Source organism: Notamacropus eugenii, chromosome 3, assembly GCF_028372415.1.
Source record: "Notamacropus eugenii isolate mMacEug1 chromosome 3, mMacEug1.pri_v2, whole genome shotgun sequence".
Taxonomy (NCBI): domain Eukaryota; kingdom Metazoa; phylum Chordata; class Mammalia; order Diprotodontia; family Macropodidae; genus Notamacropus; species Notamacropus eugenii.
The window spans coordinates 21,111,267-21,129,483 of NC_092874.1; the positions used below are offsets into that span (position 1 = coordinate 21,111,267).

Genomic DNA, 18,217 nt, shown 5'->3' on the forward strand with positions numbered 1-18,217 from the left:
TCATCTCCCTGATTTTAGGGGTGGTGAGCTATCAATTACCGCACACTGTAACTAAGTAGTGAGTCATTAAAACAGGAAGCCAAAAGAAGACATTTCCTCCCCCCCCCCCTCACTCTAGTTACTCCCTAGCTCAGCACCACCCTGCTTCCAATCAAGCAAGCTGAAAGCATTTACTAAGCATCAGTCATATCTCAAGGACTATTCTAGGCACTAAGACTACACAGAGAAAAGCGAAATACCCTTGCTTCAGTAAGTTTCCTTAGGTGGCTGCCTCTACAGCAGCTGGTTCACCATAACCCTGGGTTCTCTCCCCCAACCTTCTGCCCTCTACTCAACTGAATTTATCGTTAAAGCCCGATTTTGAGATTACATCTTGTGTTGCTCTTGTCTTGGACTAAAACTGGTAGTTACAGCTTTGCAGATAAGTCATGGAGTCACACGGCTTCCATAGCTGGGCTAGTCACTTTTCATCTCTGGCCAGTTAGGTGGCTCGTTGGTTAGAGCACTAGACAGGGCATCTGGAAGATGAGTTCAAATCAGATCTCAAACACCTCCTGCCTGAGTGAGCCTGGTAAAGTCACCTAACCTCTGCCTGCCTCAGTTTCCTTATCTGTGAAATGGGAATTAATAATACATCCTAGGGTTGTTTGGGGGATAAAATGAATAAAGATTTGTAAAGTGCTATTATTATAGTTATTCCTCTATAAAATAGGAGTGTTGGAAACTATAGCCAAATCTGACTGGCTGCCTGCTTTTTTTATGACCCGAGTTAAGAATGGTTTTTACCTTCAAATACAATAAAATTGCCCTTGGAGAAAAAAAGTCCTCTCAAATCTGGGCCAGGGACAAAATTTGGCAAACTTTGGACTATGTTGTATTGTATTTTTATTTTTCTTGTCAAACATTTCTAATTACATTTTCCCCAAATTTGTTAATTTATTTGTTTTCAGTTTTCAACATTCACTTACATTGAATTTTACATTTTCTCCCCCTCCCTCTCCTCTCCCTTCTCAAGACAGCAAGCCATCTGATATGGGCTCTACACATACATTCCTATTAAACACATTTTCACATTCAGCATGTTGTACAGAAGATTTATAACAAATGGGAGAAACCATGAAAAAACAAAACATAACAAAAGAGAAAATAGTCTGCTTCATTCTATGTTCTGACTCCACACATAACTCTTTTTCGGGATATAGAGGGCATTTTGCATCATGAGTCCTTTGGAAAAGTTTTAAGGTCCTTGCATTACTGAAAAGGACTAAGTATCAAAATCAATCATTGAACCCTGTGGCTGTTACTGTGTATAATGTTCTCCTGGTTCTGCTCACTTCACTCAGCATCAGTTGATATAAGTCTTTCCAGGATTTTCTGAAGTCCGCCTGCTCATCATTTCTTATAGCACAGTAGTCTTCCATTACATTCCTATACCACAATTTGTTCAACCATTCCCTAATAGATAGGCATCCCCTCAATTTCCAGCTCTTTGCCACCACAAAGAGCTCCTTTAAATATTTTTGTACATGTGGGTCCCTTTCCTATTTTTATGATCTCTTTGGGAGACAGCCCTAGAAGTGATATTGCTGGGTCAAGTGGTATGCACATTTTTTAGCCCTTTGGGCATAAAAACTAGATGATTCTTAAGATTCCATCTACTCTAATTCCTATGATGCTGGGCCTTCCCATGTGCCCTCTTGCCTCCAGTGGCCCAAGATCCTTCCAATCACTGGAGATGTGGACAATATCTCCAAGCCAGGTGCCTGGGGGATGGGACAAGGACATGGGATTGGAACAAAATAAGGGATATGGGCCTGAGATCAGAAGCAACTAGGCCCTACCTGAAAACAGTGATCAATCAATACATCTATCAAAAGTAAATCTTTATATAAGTTCTGCTTGTAAATGCTAACAGAATATTCAGAAATATTTAGTATAGAAGGGAGTTGGTTATTTGTAGCTCTGGGTATTAGGGAGGACCAAGGAGAACCACATCTCAGGTTGGCCCAGAAGTCTTAATACCATCTTAGCATCTGAGTTCAGAGGATTAGCTCTCTAGGAGGAGAAGCGGACACAGATGTGTGGGCAAATGAAGGTAATGTAAAAATGAAATATATCAATAAAATGTACTTTTTAAAAGTGTTTATAGAGAAAAACGTTTGCCTTGTGCCTGACAAGAACTCTTTAATGTTTACTTATTTTTACATTTTCTGCCCATTTGTTTCTAAGAGGTTAATGGCTTTTCCCAGTCTAATGTCATCCAAAAACTTCATGGAATGTTCTGCTTCATGATCAAAAACAGTGATAAAAATAAAGTCTTAGATTCTTTCATAACTTGTGCTAAACCCTAGAATGGAGAACTTAGTTTATCCAACTAAAGAGACGCTCCATGATTCAACATGTTGCTTTTCCTCTCAAAATACATAGCAGTACATTTTGTGGTCACAAAGACCTAGAGGTAAAGTGGATGCCTATTGATTGCAAAAGTCTGAAGACATTGCAGTCTATGAATGCAATGTATTATTGTCTTGGCATAAGGGGAGATAACGCTGAGAAATTCAAAGAAACATGGTGAAACTTGGATGAATTGATACGCAAATCTGATCATGTCATTCTCCTGCCCAATGAATTGCAGTGGCTCCCTCCTACCTTAGGGTCCAATCCCTGTTAAAATGCCTTTACAGGAAGCCCCTCCTGGTCCTTGTTAATTCTAATGCTTTCCCTCTGCCAATTATCTCCAGTTTAACCTGGATCCATCTTCTTTGTACTTAGCTCTTTGCATGTTGTCTCCTCCCCGCTAGACTGTGAGTCCTTCAGAGCAGGGGTTGTCTTCAGTCTTTCTTTGGATTCCTAGTACACAGTGTCTGGGGCATAGTTAGTGCTTAAGAAATGTGTGTTGATGGATGGAAAGACTATTTGGCATTTAAAGCCCTTCATGATAAGACTCCAAACTATCCTTCTAGCTATTGTACATTACTCCCTTTCCCAACTCTTCCTTCATTCACATTGGCCATCTTGATATTCCTCACAAAGGACATTCCATCTCTTACTTCCATGCATTTGTAGAAGCTGTATCCCCATGCCTAGAATGCACTCAGTCCCCAGCTCTGCATCTTGGTTACGTTTACAACTCAAGTGAAATCCGACCCTCTACATTTCCTGATTTCCTGTAGCTTTGAGAAACTTTTCCCCAAAATTGGCTTATATTTCTTGGTCACGTATTTTGTAAATACTTATACGTGAACATGTTGCCTCCAAGAATATAAACTCCCTGAGGGCAGGAACAGCTTTATTCATGTCTTTGAATTCTTAGCACCTAGCATACTTAATACATGTGTGCTGGGTGGTTGGTTAAAGTAAGCATGACCAGGAGAATGATCTATGTGATGACTGCAGTGATATAAAGGAAAGTCCCACACAAAGGCAGTGGAATTTGGAATACATTCAGTGACTGTTCCTGAATCCTGAGGACGGGTGATTGTGGATGATTAACATGGTAGATGGGAATGACTACAATGGCTGTAGCCATAGATTGTGTTTGATTGTTTTTCTTTGTTACAAAGGAGGATTGGGGGCAGTTGTACAAAGGCTGTAGGAAGGAAGGAAGGAAGGAAGGAAGGAAGGAAGGAAGGAAGGAAGGAAGGAAGGAAGGAAGGAAGGAAGGAAGGAAGAATTTATTAAGTGCCTGCTATGTGCCAGGAACTGTACAAACATTTTACAAATGTTATCTCATTTGATCTTCCCAACAACCCTGGGAAGCAGATGCTTTTATTATTCCCATTTTACAGATGAGGAAACTGAGACAGAGACAAATGACTTGTCCAGGGTCTCACAGCTCGGGAGCATCTGAGGCCAGATTTGAATCACCTCTTCTAGGTCCAGTGCTCTATTCACTATACCCAGCTGCCTGAAAAAAATCACTCCAAAGACTTCAATCTAACAATCTACAAAGAAGACACTAAGTGTGTGAAAATGTCTACTGTCAAAACAATGATATGTTGGATGAGCAACCCACAGAGTCATCCTCTCAGCACATCTGTCTTGGACAATCATCAGTCAACAAAGCAGATGAGTAATGAGCTGGACCCAGAACAAAAGGAGGGAAATAGGTTGGATTACCTTAGGGAAATCGCACAGCGCTGTTAATGACCCCACGTTTCTTCTCAACAGGAAGGCCCTTCTTTGAAGGGATAGCATTCTTCTCATGATTTGTGACTGAGTCACAGAATGCCATGAATGCCAAAGATTTAAAGTTGAGGGTCAACTGTAAGGGAATGAAAATGTACAAGGTGAACATGAGCAAGTTGTGACAAGGAAGGAAGGAAGGAAGGAAGGAAGGAAGGAAGGAAGGAAGGAAGGAAGGAAGGAAGGAAGGAAGGAAGGGAGGGAGGGAGGGAGGGAGGAAGGGAGGAAGGGAGGGAGGGAGGAAGGAAGGAAGGAAGGAAGGGAGGAAGGGAGGAAGGGAGGAAGGGAGGAAGGGAGGAAGGAAGGGAGGGAGGAAGGGAGGGAGGAAGGAAGGAAGGGAGGGAGGGAGGAAGGGAGGGAGGAAGGGAGGGAGGGAGGAAGGAAGGGAGGGAGGGAGGGAGGGAGGGAGGAAGGGAGGGAGGAAGGAAGGAAGGGAGGGAGGAAGGGAGGGAGCAAGGAAGGAAGAAGGAAAGGGAAAAGAAAGAAAGAAGGAAGGAAGGAAAGAAGGAAGGGAGGGAGGGAGAGAGGGAGGAAGTAAGGTAGAAGGGAGGAAGTTGGGAAAGAAGAATGGAAGGTAGGAAGGAAAGCAGAAAGGTGGGAAAAAGGAAAGAGGGAAGGAAGGAAGGAAAGTAGAAAAGAGAGAAGAAAAGAAAGAAATGAGGGAGGGAAGAAAGGAAGGAGGGAGAGGGAGGGAACATTTATTAAGCATTTACAATGGACTAGACTATGCTAAGTGTTTTACAGCAATTATCTCATTTGCAATCATAAAGAACTGAGCAGAAGAAGCCACATAAAAATTGTCATTCAAGAGCGGTCTGCCTAAAAGAGAAGCAGGGTTAGTGGGAGGGAGGCGGTGAAGAGCCCACGTGCTACTGGTTATCCGAAGAACTCCCAGGGATCAGAGGAAGGTTCCAGCCAGTTGGTCAGCTCCCTTTGTGGATGGCTTATGGGAAAAACAAACAAAGCAAGCCATAAAACCAGAGATTTCAAGTTAAAAGAAACATTAGAAGTGATCGGGACCAACCCTTTCATTTTACAAATGGAATGACAAAGACCCAGGGAGGTCAAGGAAGAGTGTCTAAGGCACCTGCATTAGGGAGAACGGGGAAATGCTTCCTTTCAAAGGCCTAATTTGAAGTGGGAGTGGAGGAGAGTCCCAGCCTTTATCAGGTAAGTGCATTCCTTCCCACACCCCTCCAGGAGTCTTACAGACTTGATCCAGTGGCCTCTTTAGAAGAGGGATATTGTGATCGTCATTTCACCCAAAGAGCGTTTGAAACTGAGTCCCAGAGGAGCAAACAAATTTGCCTAAAATGATCCTATCAGGGTAAGAGCCAGGACTAACACCCAAGTCTGAGCTCTCAGGTTTAGGGTGGGCTTAAGAGGGCTCAGCAGTGGGTTCTCATTTATTTCCATAGGTCTCCTACCCTCACACTAGGTTTATACCCAGCTACTCCAGAGAAGGGCAGATAGAACTGTCTCCAAAGTGCACAAATTAGAGGAGGGCAGCAGAGGGGGCCATACTTACTTGCCTGGATTTGGAATCAAAGGATTTGAGTTGTTCAAAGCCTGACTGCTACTTCCTACCTGTGTGGTCTTGGGTAAATTCCTTCATCTTTTTGAGCACTGGTTGTCTCATCTGTAAAATGAGAGTAGTGGACCCCCACTCCCATCCTTTGGAGCTCAAATTTCCATAGTCCTGTGTCCAAGGACTCCTGAAGAGTAGGAGTGTGTAATGTAGAGGTCAGGGAGAGAGACCACAAGACCGACCCCTTCTTACCACTCCACCTGAGAAATTAGCCTGGTAGAATGACTTAGGGAGCTGGTCCTGCCTGAGAGGAGGATGAGAGTGGCAGGCTTCCAGCCCCTTCTCCCCTCCTCCAAGCCCCTCTTGTGGTTTCACCTTGTCAGTTTATATCATCTCCTCCTTTCTTCGCTTTCAAGCTCTAACTTGACATTCACTCTCTAACATGATTTCACTTACATAAAAGCATTGGGGGAAGGGTGCGCTATGAGAAGTGAGAGTTTGACAAGGTAGCCTCGGGGGGAGTGGATTTTGGAGGCTGGGAACTTGGATGTGAAGCCCAGCCCTGCTATTTGCTATTCTGTGACTTTGGCAGACGGCTTTTCCCAGAGATCCCCAGTCTCCTTTTGTAAAACGAAGGAAATTGTATTAGCCAGCTTCTCAGAGTCCTCCCAGCTCGGGAGCTATGCTTCTTCTACCTCCAGGCTGGCACCGATGCCCTTTGCGTCATTCAGTGCCTTCGAGCCGCCCTGGTCCCCTGCGGGCTGGGTGCCATATTCTTTCCCACCCAGCACCCACAGGGCGCCTTCCCAGGGCAGGCTGGGGAGAGGGGGGCGGGGTCCAGGGAGCATCCTTCGCTGCTCTGCTTGAGAAGGTCGGGAGCGAGGGCAGTGGGCTAGATGCTGCAAACATCCTCCTGGGCCACTCGCTAGATGACAAAGGTCAGCCTGCTTGGAAGGGGCGGGGGATGAGGACGGGCCACTGCCTCGTCCTGCCACCCGGAGCCGGGGCAGCTTGCCCTGGGTTTGCCTCGGGTCCTGACAATCTGTAGGAAACCCCAGGGGAGTCCCCGAATAGGAAAGGTGGTGCGGAAGCTGCTCCCCCTTCTCGGAGACTACCATGCTCTCCCCACCTCCCAACTGACGAAAGAGTGACTCTCCTACCCACTTACAGTCACTACAGCCCGAGGCAGGCACCCCAGCCGCCTCCCGTCGCCCCCCACCCGTCAGAGCTCGCCTTCCCCCTCTTCCGCCTCCACTCCGCCTTATCTCAATGCTGAGGACCAGAGGCTGACATCAGCTCGGCTCCTGACTCATTTTCGCCTCCTTTCCCTCTATCTCCCGGGCTGGTAAGGAAGGACAGAGGGCCCCTGGGGCACGGGGAGAGAGCGCAACCTCTGCGCTCCGCAGGATAGCCTCCAGAGTTGGGGTTGGGGTTCGAACTGCAGATCTAGAAAGCAGGTGAAAGCGAACGTGATTCCTAAGGGTTCAGGGGAGGGGGAGGTCATAGGACAGACCCGAAACCCTGGGGGGAAAGTCGGGACGATTGTGGACACTCGGGAAGGAATGAATGAGTGCATGTAAAGGATGGATAGATGTGTTAGAGGAGGGGAACAAGACTCAAGCCTAGGGGACTCCGGTACCCCCTCCTCCCCCCAAGAAAAATGGGAAGAAAAAAAAGCTCATGCATCTTCGGCTGGGCGGAGCTGGCTGAGACTTTAGCCTGTCATTAAGCGTTCCAAGAGTTGCTGACCAGCACAGCTTCCAGAGCCTCTTCCATGGAGGTGGTGAGCCAGAGAACAGAGGTAAAAGGCTGCTCAGTCGGGCTCCCCGCTCTGAGAAGAAAGAAGTCTTTCCTCAACCTGTAGGTAGGACCCTTGAACCTTGTCTGAGAAAGGCTTTCATCTTCGCCCTGTAGGTGCTAGAAGGCTTTTGGACCCTTGGGTAAAATTACAGCCTCCCAGACTATGAAAGGGACCTTAGAGATCATCTCCGGGAGAACCCAGAGGGGCAGAAGACACGAGGTCATTGGAATTAAAAGTTCTGGGTTCAAAGCCCAGTTTCGCTGCTTAACTGCCTCTCTGTAACTCCCTTTCTGACCTGGGATTTTCTCATTCATAAAATGATGGCGTGGGGCTTGCTTATTTCCAGTATAACTTCTAACTCTAAATCAATGATTTAGGTTTTGTGGTCGATTTTCCAGTATGGAAGTCTTAGCAAGAACTGTGAATTAACATGATCGCTCCAACACTCCTGACTCTGTCCTTCCCCTCCCCCCCTTCTCAATTTCAGAAGGGGCAAAGCATAAGCTGCATAAATAATTATAATGGCTAGTGTTTATGTACATTGCTTAAAGTTTATGAAGTGATTTACAAATATGATTTCATTTTATGCCCCCAACAGTCATTTGTGGTGGGTACTATTATTATCCCAGTTTTACAGATGAGGAAACTGCCACAGACCTTGGTCTCAAGAGTAAGTAAGGTGAGAATGAATTCATATAGTCTTGACTTCAGGTTCAGATGCCACCTAGCTGCCCTAGTTTCCCCAAATGTGGTCAGTTAAAAAAAAAAAGATTCAGTGTCTACTACGTCCTAGGCACTTTGGGAACAAAGACAAAATATAAAAATTCCTGCCCCAATGTAGCTTACATTCTAATAGGTGAGGGTTTGACGTGGTACAAACCCTAAATAAGTAAATGGAATTAATGAGTGAATATTCTTCATGTTATAGTCTCTTTATAGTAATATGCAATTGCTTGAGGCACACAGAGATTTAAGTGACTTGCTCGTGATCACACAGCTAACGAGGACCATTTGAACTCAGCTTCTCCTGAGTTTTAAATCACAGGTCCTTGATCTATTGAGATATAAAACAATTTCGTTAAGGAATTTAGACAAAATATCCATCTACATAAATAACCGTAAGGTAAACAAAAGCTTCATAAAATGAAGTTTTCAAAGTGGTTTTGAACTCTCCTATCTGATAGGACTTTGCCCTAAAGTGCATGATGATAACAGCATGAAGTGGTAGAAAAATACTGGACTGTGATCCTGAGAAGACCCAGACTCCTTGTCTTAGTTGTGTGACTCTAGGCAAGCTCTATAGGTCAGTTTCTTCTGTAAAATAAAAGGGGTTGACTCAATGATCTCCTGAGGACTTTGTACTCTGAAACTGAATCTTGGTTTATTTCACTTGGTCTGAATAACTCTAGCCACCAAACATGGTCTTCATGCTTTGATCTGAGGTTTTTCAATGTGTGCAAGTTACTTTGACTTTCACTGAGTTGATGTATAAATAAATAAAGTTTGTCTTAACATGGTTTTTTATCTCACTTACAGTTTAAAAAAGGAAGATGTTCACTGTTCTTTCCCGTCAGCCCTGTGAACAACCAGGTTAGTATCTGGGAAAGAGAAGAAATGGCTTTGAGGCTTAGGGAAACTGACCTTAGCTGAAGGCGTAAACCTGGGTGAAGACAGGGAGCAAATTCTTAACTTTTTTGTGTCGTGGACCCCTTTGGCAACCTATGGACCCCCTTTCGGAATCATGGTTTTTAGTTTAGTTTTGTTTTTTTTGAATTTATTTATTTAACTTTTAACATTCATTTTCACAAAATTTTGGGTTCTGGAATCATGTTTTTAAATAAGGGAAGGAAATGCTCAATTTCAGTTAGAGGTGAGAGAAAATCAAGATGCAATTTTGATGAATTCCTTGACTATCTGTGGACCCCAGATTAAGAAGCTATGCTCTAGAATAAGTTAACCAGTAAACCTGGGACATAGAAGCATTATTATGACATATTGGAGAGAGTACAGGACTTGCAATAAGGAAGTTCTGGTTTTGAATCCAGGCCCCTGGCACTTAAAAGCTGTGTGACAATGGGCAAGCCACTCAACTTCTCTTGTTTTGCTTTTCAGTAAAATGCCAATGATACCAGTAGGATTTACCTCATTTTTGGTGTTATGAGCATCACAGGATTGCAGTTTGAAAAGTGAAAGGGTTCTTAGAGATCATCTAGTCAAATTATCATTCCATTTTTCAGATGAGCTAAACTGAGACCCAGAGAAGAGCCAGAGCTGGGACCCAAACCCAGGTCTTCTAGTGCCAAACCTTCCTCTCTTCCCACTGATGTCTCTGTTTAGCATCAAAAGAGATCATGTCTATAAGGTGCCTTAAATCATATCTGAATGTCTGTTATTACCATTTGTAAGATGGGGCTAACAGAACATAGTTCCCAGGGTTTTTGTGAGACTCAGATGAGATCATTACATACTCACATTTATGTAAGGTGCTTTACAAACTTTTGAGCACTTGAAACATCCCAGTTTTTCTTAATAGGTTATTTGCATACTCCATGGGAAATAAATGTATGCCTACATCCTTCACACGAAACAGTTGTCCAGAGGTGCCAAGCTGGGCATGAGCAGAACTTCTGCCCAGCATTACTAGGTGGTTTTGTATTTTTATTTTTTGCAGTTGGTGGTCCAGTATCATGGAAATCTCAAGGTCTGCCACAGCCAGGTATGACATATGTAATCAAAATGTTTGACTAAACCTCTGCATTATCTGCATAATCTATAAGGCACCTTCCCCATGGATGTTGTTTTGGTAATATTTTCTGACCTAGAGCAGAAGAAAAAATCACTCTTCCTGCTGGGGAAACTGCTGAAAAGAGGAGTTTCAGAGATTTGTATAAAACTCAGTTTTGGGAACAGACCTAGTGGCCATCCAGCCCAGTCCATGCCTATATAAGACTCCCCTCTGCAATGTACCTGACAAGTGGCTTTGCTTGAGGACTTCCAGGAAGGACTAACTCCCAAAGCAGCCTATTTAGCTTTTGGACAACCACGATGGTTAGGAAGCTTTTTCTGATATCTAGACTTAATCTGTCTCTCCTCAACTTCCTCCCATTGTTCCTAGTTGTTCCCTCTAGGGAGGGCTCAGCAAAATCTGCCTCCCTTAAATCCGATTCACTTGCATGTCGAGACATCACCCTCCGGATGCCATTGGCCCTCTTTGAGAATGAACACAACAAAACAAAACAAACCAACCTATTCCCTCTTCCAAAAGACAGCTCTTCAGATACTTGACCCTACCTGTCACGTCTCTCCTGAATCTTCTTTAGGCTAAAAATCCCCCAGTTCCTTCACTGTATCCCCTCATGTTGCCTTTTGTTGCACTCATAGCTCTCCTCAAGAGGCACACCAGGAGAGTCAGCTGGTGGAATCAGGGGTCTGGAGGTTAATAAGATCAGAGGTTCATAATTGGAAGCTACCTTAGAAGCCACTGAGCCCAACTTCCATTTTACCCATAAGTAAACTGAGGCCCAAGGACTTGGGACTTGAACCCAGGTCATCTGACTCCCAAACTAGTATTTTTTCCACTCTGCTATGATAGTTCCTTCCACATTAGGCATCCCTTATAATCAGATTTTCTCTGGAACTTTTGTTCTTTGGTTATGGTTTTCATATCTAAGGAAATGTTGTTTTTCTTGTAATAACTGAGTCTTCCAATTTGGAAAGATTTAGAGGCAAGGATGGATGCCCCCAGGGCTAGTTCATCCCAAGGATTGAACTGTTTTCTGTTATCCTGAAAGATACTTGGAAATTAAATATGGTATCTTCTCTTGAATTAATTTGATTGAATTAAGAGGCTATGGGAGTTGGATGAGCTCATACATGCATCAGAATATGGGAATCTAAGAGTCAGTGAAGTGTCTTGGAAAGAATCCTGGCTCAGGTGTCAGAGGCCTGGGTTCAAATCCTGTCTCTGTCACCAACCATGTGATCTTGGGCAAGTCCATTAACATCCTGGGGCTCATTCCTCATCTTCAAAATGGACCAGTTGGTCTAGATGGCCTCCAAGGTCCCATCATCTTCTCAATCTATGATAAATAAAGAAAAATCATCCAACCTCATGATCACAACATAGGTTATCCATTCCTGGCTCATTGTTTAACTTCATCTTTCATTCCCTTTTTTATTAATTTAAATTAAATGAATTAAGAATTTTTATTGCTAAGGGGCCATGATATGAAGATTATCCGTATTAAGTCAGCAGAGATAAAGCAAAGTTCAGTTCTTGACTGATTGCTAGAGGAGATATCATCTATGATGCTCTGACTAGATTATAGGCATCATTTTTTCAGTTGGTGTCATTATTGCTACTTACTCATGTCATAGATCTAAAGCTTCCAGGTGTCTTAGAGGTCACCTTGTCCAGCTTTTTGACTTTACAAGTAAAGAAACTGATGCTCAGAGAGGGAAGCAATTTGCTCAAGGTCACTGATTTGGTATCAACCAATCCACAAGCATTTATTAAGCACCTACCATGTGCCAAGAATTTTTTACTCTATTTACATCTCTTCCATACTCCATCCCCAGACCACTGCTCTATCTGTTGGAAGGGAAATGAAAGATAAAATTAAGCAAAACTTATGTTATGACTTGGCTTAACTTGGCCTTGTTAGAAAGCCAGACTCCTTTCCTTCTCCCCATCCTCATTCCCACACATCTATCCAGTCATTCTTTATCTCAGCAGGCCAACAAACAAGTGCTAAGAAAACGTTGGATGATCATTCAGGTGAAAGGTGATAAGGGCTGATTGGATGACCTCTCCCTAAATGGAAGACTTTAATCAAGCTATAATTCATAGATGACTTTATAGAAATACCTTTAAGGTGGCAATGACAATGTCAAGCTAGAATCCTTCAGTTCCACGGAGAGCTTCAATGATGCCCATGATGTGCCTAGCCTGGAGTTAGGAACCCTCTGTGGGATCTTTCTTCTGAAAAACTGAAGATTTGTCTTGGCACTTACTGCCTATGTGACCTTGGGCAAGAAATTCCACCTCTTCTGGGCCTCAGTTTCCTCATTTGTAAAATGGAAGGGTTGGGCTAGATTCCTACTCATAGTCTACCACAGTCAAATACACTATGCCAGGCATATAGCTCCAAGCAAAATTCTATCTTCTTCCTGTGTGGGACAGCTTCTAAGGCATGAACTTCATGTATTAATCTAATGATGCCATCTGAAATACATGTACCCTTTAAGGTTTGCAGTGTTTTACGAGCATCCCGTTTGAGGCTCACAACAGTAATAAACCTATAAAGTTGTTGTTCCAAGTCACCATCATCATCTCGGGTGAATGCAAGCTCCATGGAGCCAGGAGATTTGGGGGTTTTGGGTCTTTGCATCCCCAGCACTTAAGACGGTACCTGGCACATGGGAAGAGCCTGATAGATGGTTGTTGAGTCTTACACTTTACAGAGAAGGAAACTGAGGGTCCAAGAGGAAGACTGATTTGCCTGTGCTCACAATAGAGCCAGTGAATGTCAGAGGGGGCATTTGAACTCAGTTCTATCCTGTTTCCAATTATTATCATGACACTTCATCTCTTGCTAGAGCTTAAAAGTACCTTAGCTCTTTCAACCTGTTTTCTTATTTATTGGAGACAATTCAGGTTAATGACTTGCCCAGGGTCACACAGCTAGTAAATGTCTAAAGCTGGATTTGAACTCAAGATCTCCTGATGCCAGTGCTCCATCCACTGAGCCACCTTGCTACTTTTTCAGCCTGTTTTCTTTGAAGACTCCAAGGAGGGAGCCTGGAGAGGCAGCATGCATTAATGCAGGGAGTTGGGAAAATATGAGTTCAAATCTTGCCACAGACACTCAGAGCAACTGTGTGGCCCTGGGCAAGTCATTTATTTGGCCTTGATTTCTCATCAGTAATGAGGAGGTTGGATGAGATGACCTCTGCTATCCTGTCCAGCTCCAGATCTATGACCTTGTGAGCCTCTGTACCTCCATGCCCTGAATCCCTTCCTCCTCAGACCCATTTCCCAAACTTTCCACTATCTCTGGTCCTTCTTCCCTCTGTACACCTTCAAGGTTCATCGCAATCCAGCAGCAGCAAACAGAGCCTAGCCTAATTCTGAGTAGAGGCAGGAGAGCAGATTGCCCATGATTCAAGCTTCCTAAGGTTCCAAGGGCCAGGGTGCACCTTCAGCAGGGCAGGAGACAACTTGCCAAAGACGTAGGTCCTTCCTTTTACATGAAGTTACCACCTGGAAAATTCCTCTTGGCTGAGTTTTGGATTTTGTTTTTTGCTACTCAGTTACATCTCCCTGGGAAAGAGCTTCTGCTGGCTCTGGGGTGGAAGCCTGCCAGCTCTGGGGTGGAAGCCTGCCCTGCTGTGCCTTTGAGGGTGAAGCCAGGCAAAGTCCTTATGGAACCAGAGGGATAGAACTAGAAAGAAGCTTAGGAAACATCTTATCCAACCCCCTTAGATTCCAAACGAAGAAACTAAGGCTGAGAGAGATGTCCAAGATCACAAGGATGATCACAGCAGAATTCGAATTGGCACCCAGGTCTTCTGGGGCCAGATCTGGGGCTCTTTCCACTAAGATTTTCTGGCTGTGGCTCTTCCAATCACCGATATCCCTCGAGGGAAAAGCGTCAATGACAACTTGCCTTACAAAGGAGTGTCATGCTTGTGACATGCTGGAGTGAGTTTTGCACTTAGTCTGCAGATGCAGGGGTTCCTGGCACTGGTGCTTTGGTTGTTACCTGGTAATGGGGGACTTGGTGGGTGCGGTGAGAAGCCTGCTAGATTGGGAATCAAGGGATCTTGGTGCAAAGCTTAGTTCTGACACTTCACCTTGCCTCAGTTTCTCTAGCTCTATGTAAGCCAGGTTTCCAGCTGAAATTGTATCTAAAATGACAGGAGTGGTGGGTTGGATTGCCTTTCTTGTATTCTAGCCCTTAGCACATGGGTGCTCCTTGTCCTATGGCCTCTGAGTCCCTTCTAGTTCTGGGATCTGGGGACCTCATTTGATCCTCATGACAACTCTCTGAGCTAGGTCCTACAGTTATTATTAGCCTTGTCTTACAGAGAAAGAAACTGAGGCAGACAGAGGTTAAGTGATTTACTCAGGGTCACACAGCTAGTGAGTATCTGTGATGGCATACAGACTTTGAGATTTATGAGTTAATGATCAGTGATACAAATGAAGGAAAATCGGGATAATCCCAAAGAGATATGTTCAAGACCCTTTTATCTGAGGAGAGAGATGCTGGAGAGGTATATGTAACAGGGAGAAAGAGATTCTGCTACATAAATCCTGCCATTCCACACTGGGACAACACCAAGTGGAGAGAGCACTAAACCAGGGGCCAGGAAGGCCTGAGTTCAAATCCAGCCTCAGACATTTGCTAGCTATGTGACCTTCAGCATGTCACTTAACCTGTCTGCCTCAGTTTCCTTAACTGTAAAATGGGATAAAAACAGTATATCTTGAAGGGCTGTGAGAAGCAAAGGAGAAAATATTTGTAAAGCACTTTGCAAACTCTAAAGTGCTACATAAATGTTAGGAGTTATTGTTCTTATTAATTATGTAGGAAAAGTACCATGTACGTGTAGAAGGTGAGGGAGAGCTTATCACGGTAACGTGGTGTTCCTGAGAAGGTGAGGTCCAAAGAGGAGGGCTGGACAAACTGGGCTGCCAGGTTACAAGACTAACTCCTTCCCCATCTCTCAGTGACTCCTTCTCCCGGGATGGGAGATGGGGAAAGTGTTACAAAAGGGTCAAAATGAAGATTGCGAAAAAATGGACAGTCTGGAAGCATTGGCTGGGCTTGTAACTTCAGGGTTGTATGTAATGCCTTCCAACAACTGAATAACCTAGATCTTACAGTCCCTAAGGACGAGATGTCACTAATGGGAACATTTTTAAATATTCCATCACCCCTGGGAACATACAGTGAGTTTGGTTCAACTGGAGATATGAAACATGCTACGTTTTTAGATCTCTGTCCTTTTCAAAGGATCTGGCAGGATCAGACTCTGGTGTCCTGGGTTCTATTTACAAAGTCTCTAGCTAGTGATCATTAGATTTCCCTGGGCCTCAATGTTCTCATCTGTAGAATGACCAGTCCTTAGCTAGAGGGATGGTGTGTACTTGCCACAAAAGCAGCAGAGTCCTGTAGTGAGAGAGAGAAGGAAAAGAGATGAATTGGAAAGCAGAGGATTTGGATTCAGATTCTCCCTCCCTCCCCTTCCCCATTCTAGGCTCAGTTTCCTCCCTTGTACATTGAAGGGAATGAGTGTTGTTCTAGCTCTTAATCTTAAGGTCAGTTCCCCAGCTCAAGAGGACAGTGACCTTGTCCTGCCTATGTCCTTATATGTATTGAAGAATCTTTCCATTTCAGGCTTAAAGGCCCTGTCCCGGACCCCTGCTGTGGTTGCCTTGGTGGTTCTGCTTGTAAGCCTGGCTGTGTTGATGGCCATAACGCTCATTCAGGTTAACCAGAAAGAAGTCCTGGCCCCAGGCCTGAAGGTAAGGAAAGCCCTGATTGAGGGGATGCAGAAGTGGGGAGGCCTTCAGAGACAGTTCGATATTGATCTGGCCACACCATGTTGTTTGAAAGCTCTGAGAGTAAAAAAGAGAAAATCTCCTGTGTCAAGTCTGCATAGTGGGAGTGGAGAGAGATGGCCAAAGGTGAAGGAGGAAGATGCCATTTACTGTCTGAATAGGTTCCGTTGTGATGACTGAATCCATCTGCCCCCTCCATGGTCCAAACATGGCTCACTGTGTCTCTGCTTCAGAACCTGAATTAGGGACTCAGCAACCACTCAGGACACAGTGCAGGTCCTGCATGTGATGGAGATGGGGGTGGATTGTGAAGAAAATGTTTTTGTTTTGTTACAAATGCCCATTTTAAATCTCTTTTCTTTATTACTTTTTATTGATGTCTTCTGTTTCCCATCAGTCATTTCTGAACATACCCCTTTCTTTCCACCTTTGCTTTCCCTTATAACAAAGGAAAATGAAATCCTGACACATCTGATAAGGCATGCACCATTCCATACCCCCACCTCTGCAGAAAAAGGAAGAAGGCCTAATGCACACAATTTAAATTCTGCTCCGTAGTGCACATGAGTATTTAAGTCAAACATGTGCCCATGTAGGTTCCATGCCTCTAGTGAAGAGCCTTCAACCACAGGGAGGCCTGAGAGAGCCACAGACTTCAAAGCTTATTGCAGGGGAGTAAATCCCTTGTGCAGGGGTGAAGGGAAACTTTTCTGATATTTGCCAGCTGTGCGAGCCTGGAATTACATCTGAACTTCCCAAGCTTGGTTTTCTCATCCACTAAAAGGGAATAATAATCAACTTTGAGGAGGGCCTCCCTCAGAGTCAGTCAATGAACATTCCTTCAGCACTCTCCAAATTCTCTCCCTCCTTGAGAAGGCAAGCAATTTGACACAGGTTATACAGGAGCAGTCCTATGTGCCAAGCACTGTGTTAAGGGCTGGGAGTACAAGGAAAGGCAAAAGATAGTTCCTGCTATCGGGGAGTTTATAGTCTAATGGGGGTGGGTGAGATAGAGAAGGCAACATGCTTTGAAGAAATAATAATCCAATAGAATGAAAACTGCTGCTGGGCAAGGACAATTTTGTCTCTATATTCTCCAGAGCCTTGCTTGTTGAGTCGAATTTAGTTGAATACAGTGACCCTGAATTCCCCTTAGAGCTCTCAGACCTCAGTTAGGACTAATCAATTCAAGCCCACTCTGTTATTTGTGGTCTGGAGAGCCTGTGGTTAGGTTGGAAGTAGCTGAGAAATCCACACCCTCTCTTTGATCAAGCCTTTTCTACATCAAACTTTTGTTGTGGGAGTTGAGAACTGAGCTATGGGTAAAAGGTCCCATGTGCTGGCCATGGGGTCTGTGGGAGAGGTGACTATGAGATGGACAGGAGGAGACACCCTCCAGACCCTCTGCACCTGCACTTCAGTGAGTATCTGTTGTCAAAATCAGATCACAGGTTTTGATCTGGAAAGGACCTCCATGGTCTTCCAACCCAACCCTCCCATTTTACAGATGAAGAAACTGTCCTGGAGTGGTGAAGTAGCTTATTCAAGACCACACAGATTCAGGAAGTATGAGGGTTCAAACCCAGGTCCTCTCATTTTTCCACTCTCATTTCTCCATGGAGTTTCTAGGTTCTACAGAGCATGTCTAGTTCTCCTGCTGAAAGTCAGAACCCAGACTGTTGTTTTGTTTTCTTTGGGGCAGTGGGATGGTAGGACTGTTCTTTGAAATCAGCGCTTGAGTGTGGAAGTTGTCATACTTAGGTGCTATAATCAGTGTATAGGATTGTAGTGGGCTTCCCTTACTTCATGAGTGTGATGTGGTGGGAAGAGCCCCACGATGGGAGGAGGGAATTCCTGGGCTCTCGGTCCAGGTTTCCTGCCAACTTTCTGTCTGATCCTTGGAAAATCACTTACTCTTTCTAAGTCTATTACCTTCATGGTGAGATGAAGGAATCAGATTAGGTGATCGCTAAGGTCCCTTCCTTCTTAAGAAAACAAATTCCATTAACAAGTTCCTGCTTAGATTAGGTGCATTTATAGTGTGGCATCAATAGCTTCATGTAGGTCTGCCACGCCTCTTACTGTTGTCTGTTGGCTTACTGTGTAGGGTGCTAGCTTCCTTTCCCATGACTGG

General features: G+C 44.3%; 1 protein-coding gene across 12 annotated transcripts in view; it reads left to right on the forward strand.

Annotated features, from left to right (window-relative positions):
- The window catches only part of ENTPD3 (ectonucleoside triphosphate diphosphohydrolase 3), a 61,260-nt gene that overhangs the window by 18,035 nt on the left and 25,008 nt on the right, over positions 1–18,217 (forward strand). Inside the window, exons 1-6 of one of the 12 annotated variants that reach the window (XM_072651055.1) lie at positions 6,661–7,514; positions 7,628–7,733; positions 8,113–8,193; positions 9,051–9,104; positions 10,186–10,230; positions 15,920–16,047. In XM_072651055.1, coding sequence (XP_072507156.1) covers positions 9,065–9,104; positions 10,186–10,230; positions 15,920–16,047 — 213 coding nt within the window. In that variant the 5' untranslated portion in view covers positions 6,661–7,514; positions 7,628–7,733; positions 8,113–8,193; positions 9,051–9,064. The other 11 variants (XM_072651054.1, XM_072651059.1, XM_072651061.1 and 8 more) reach the window with 11 other exon arrangements.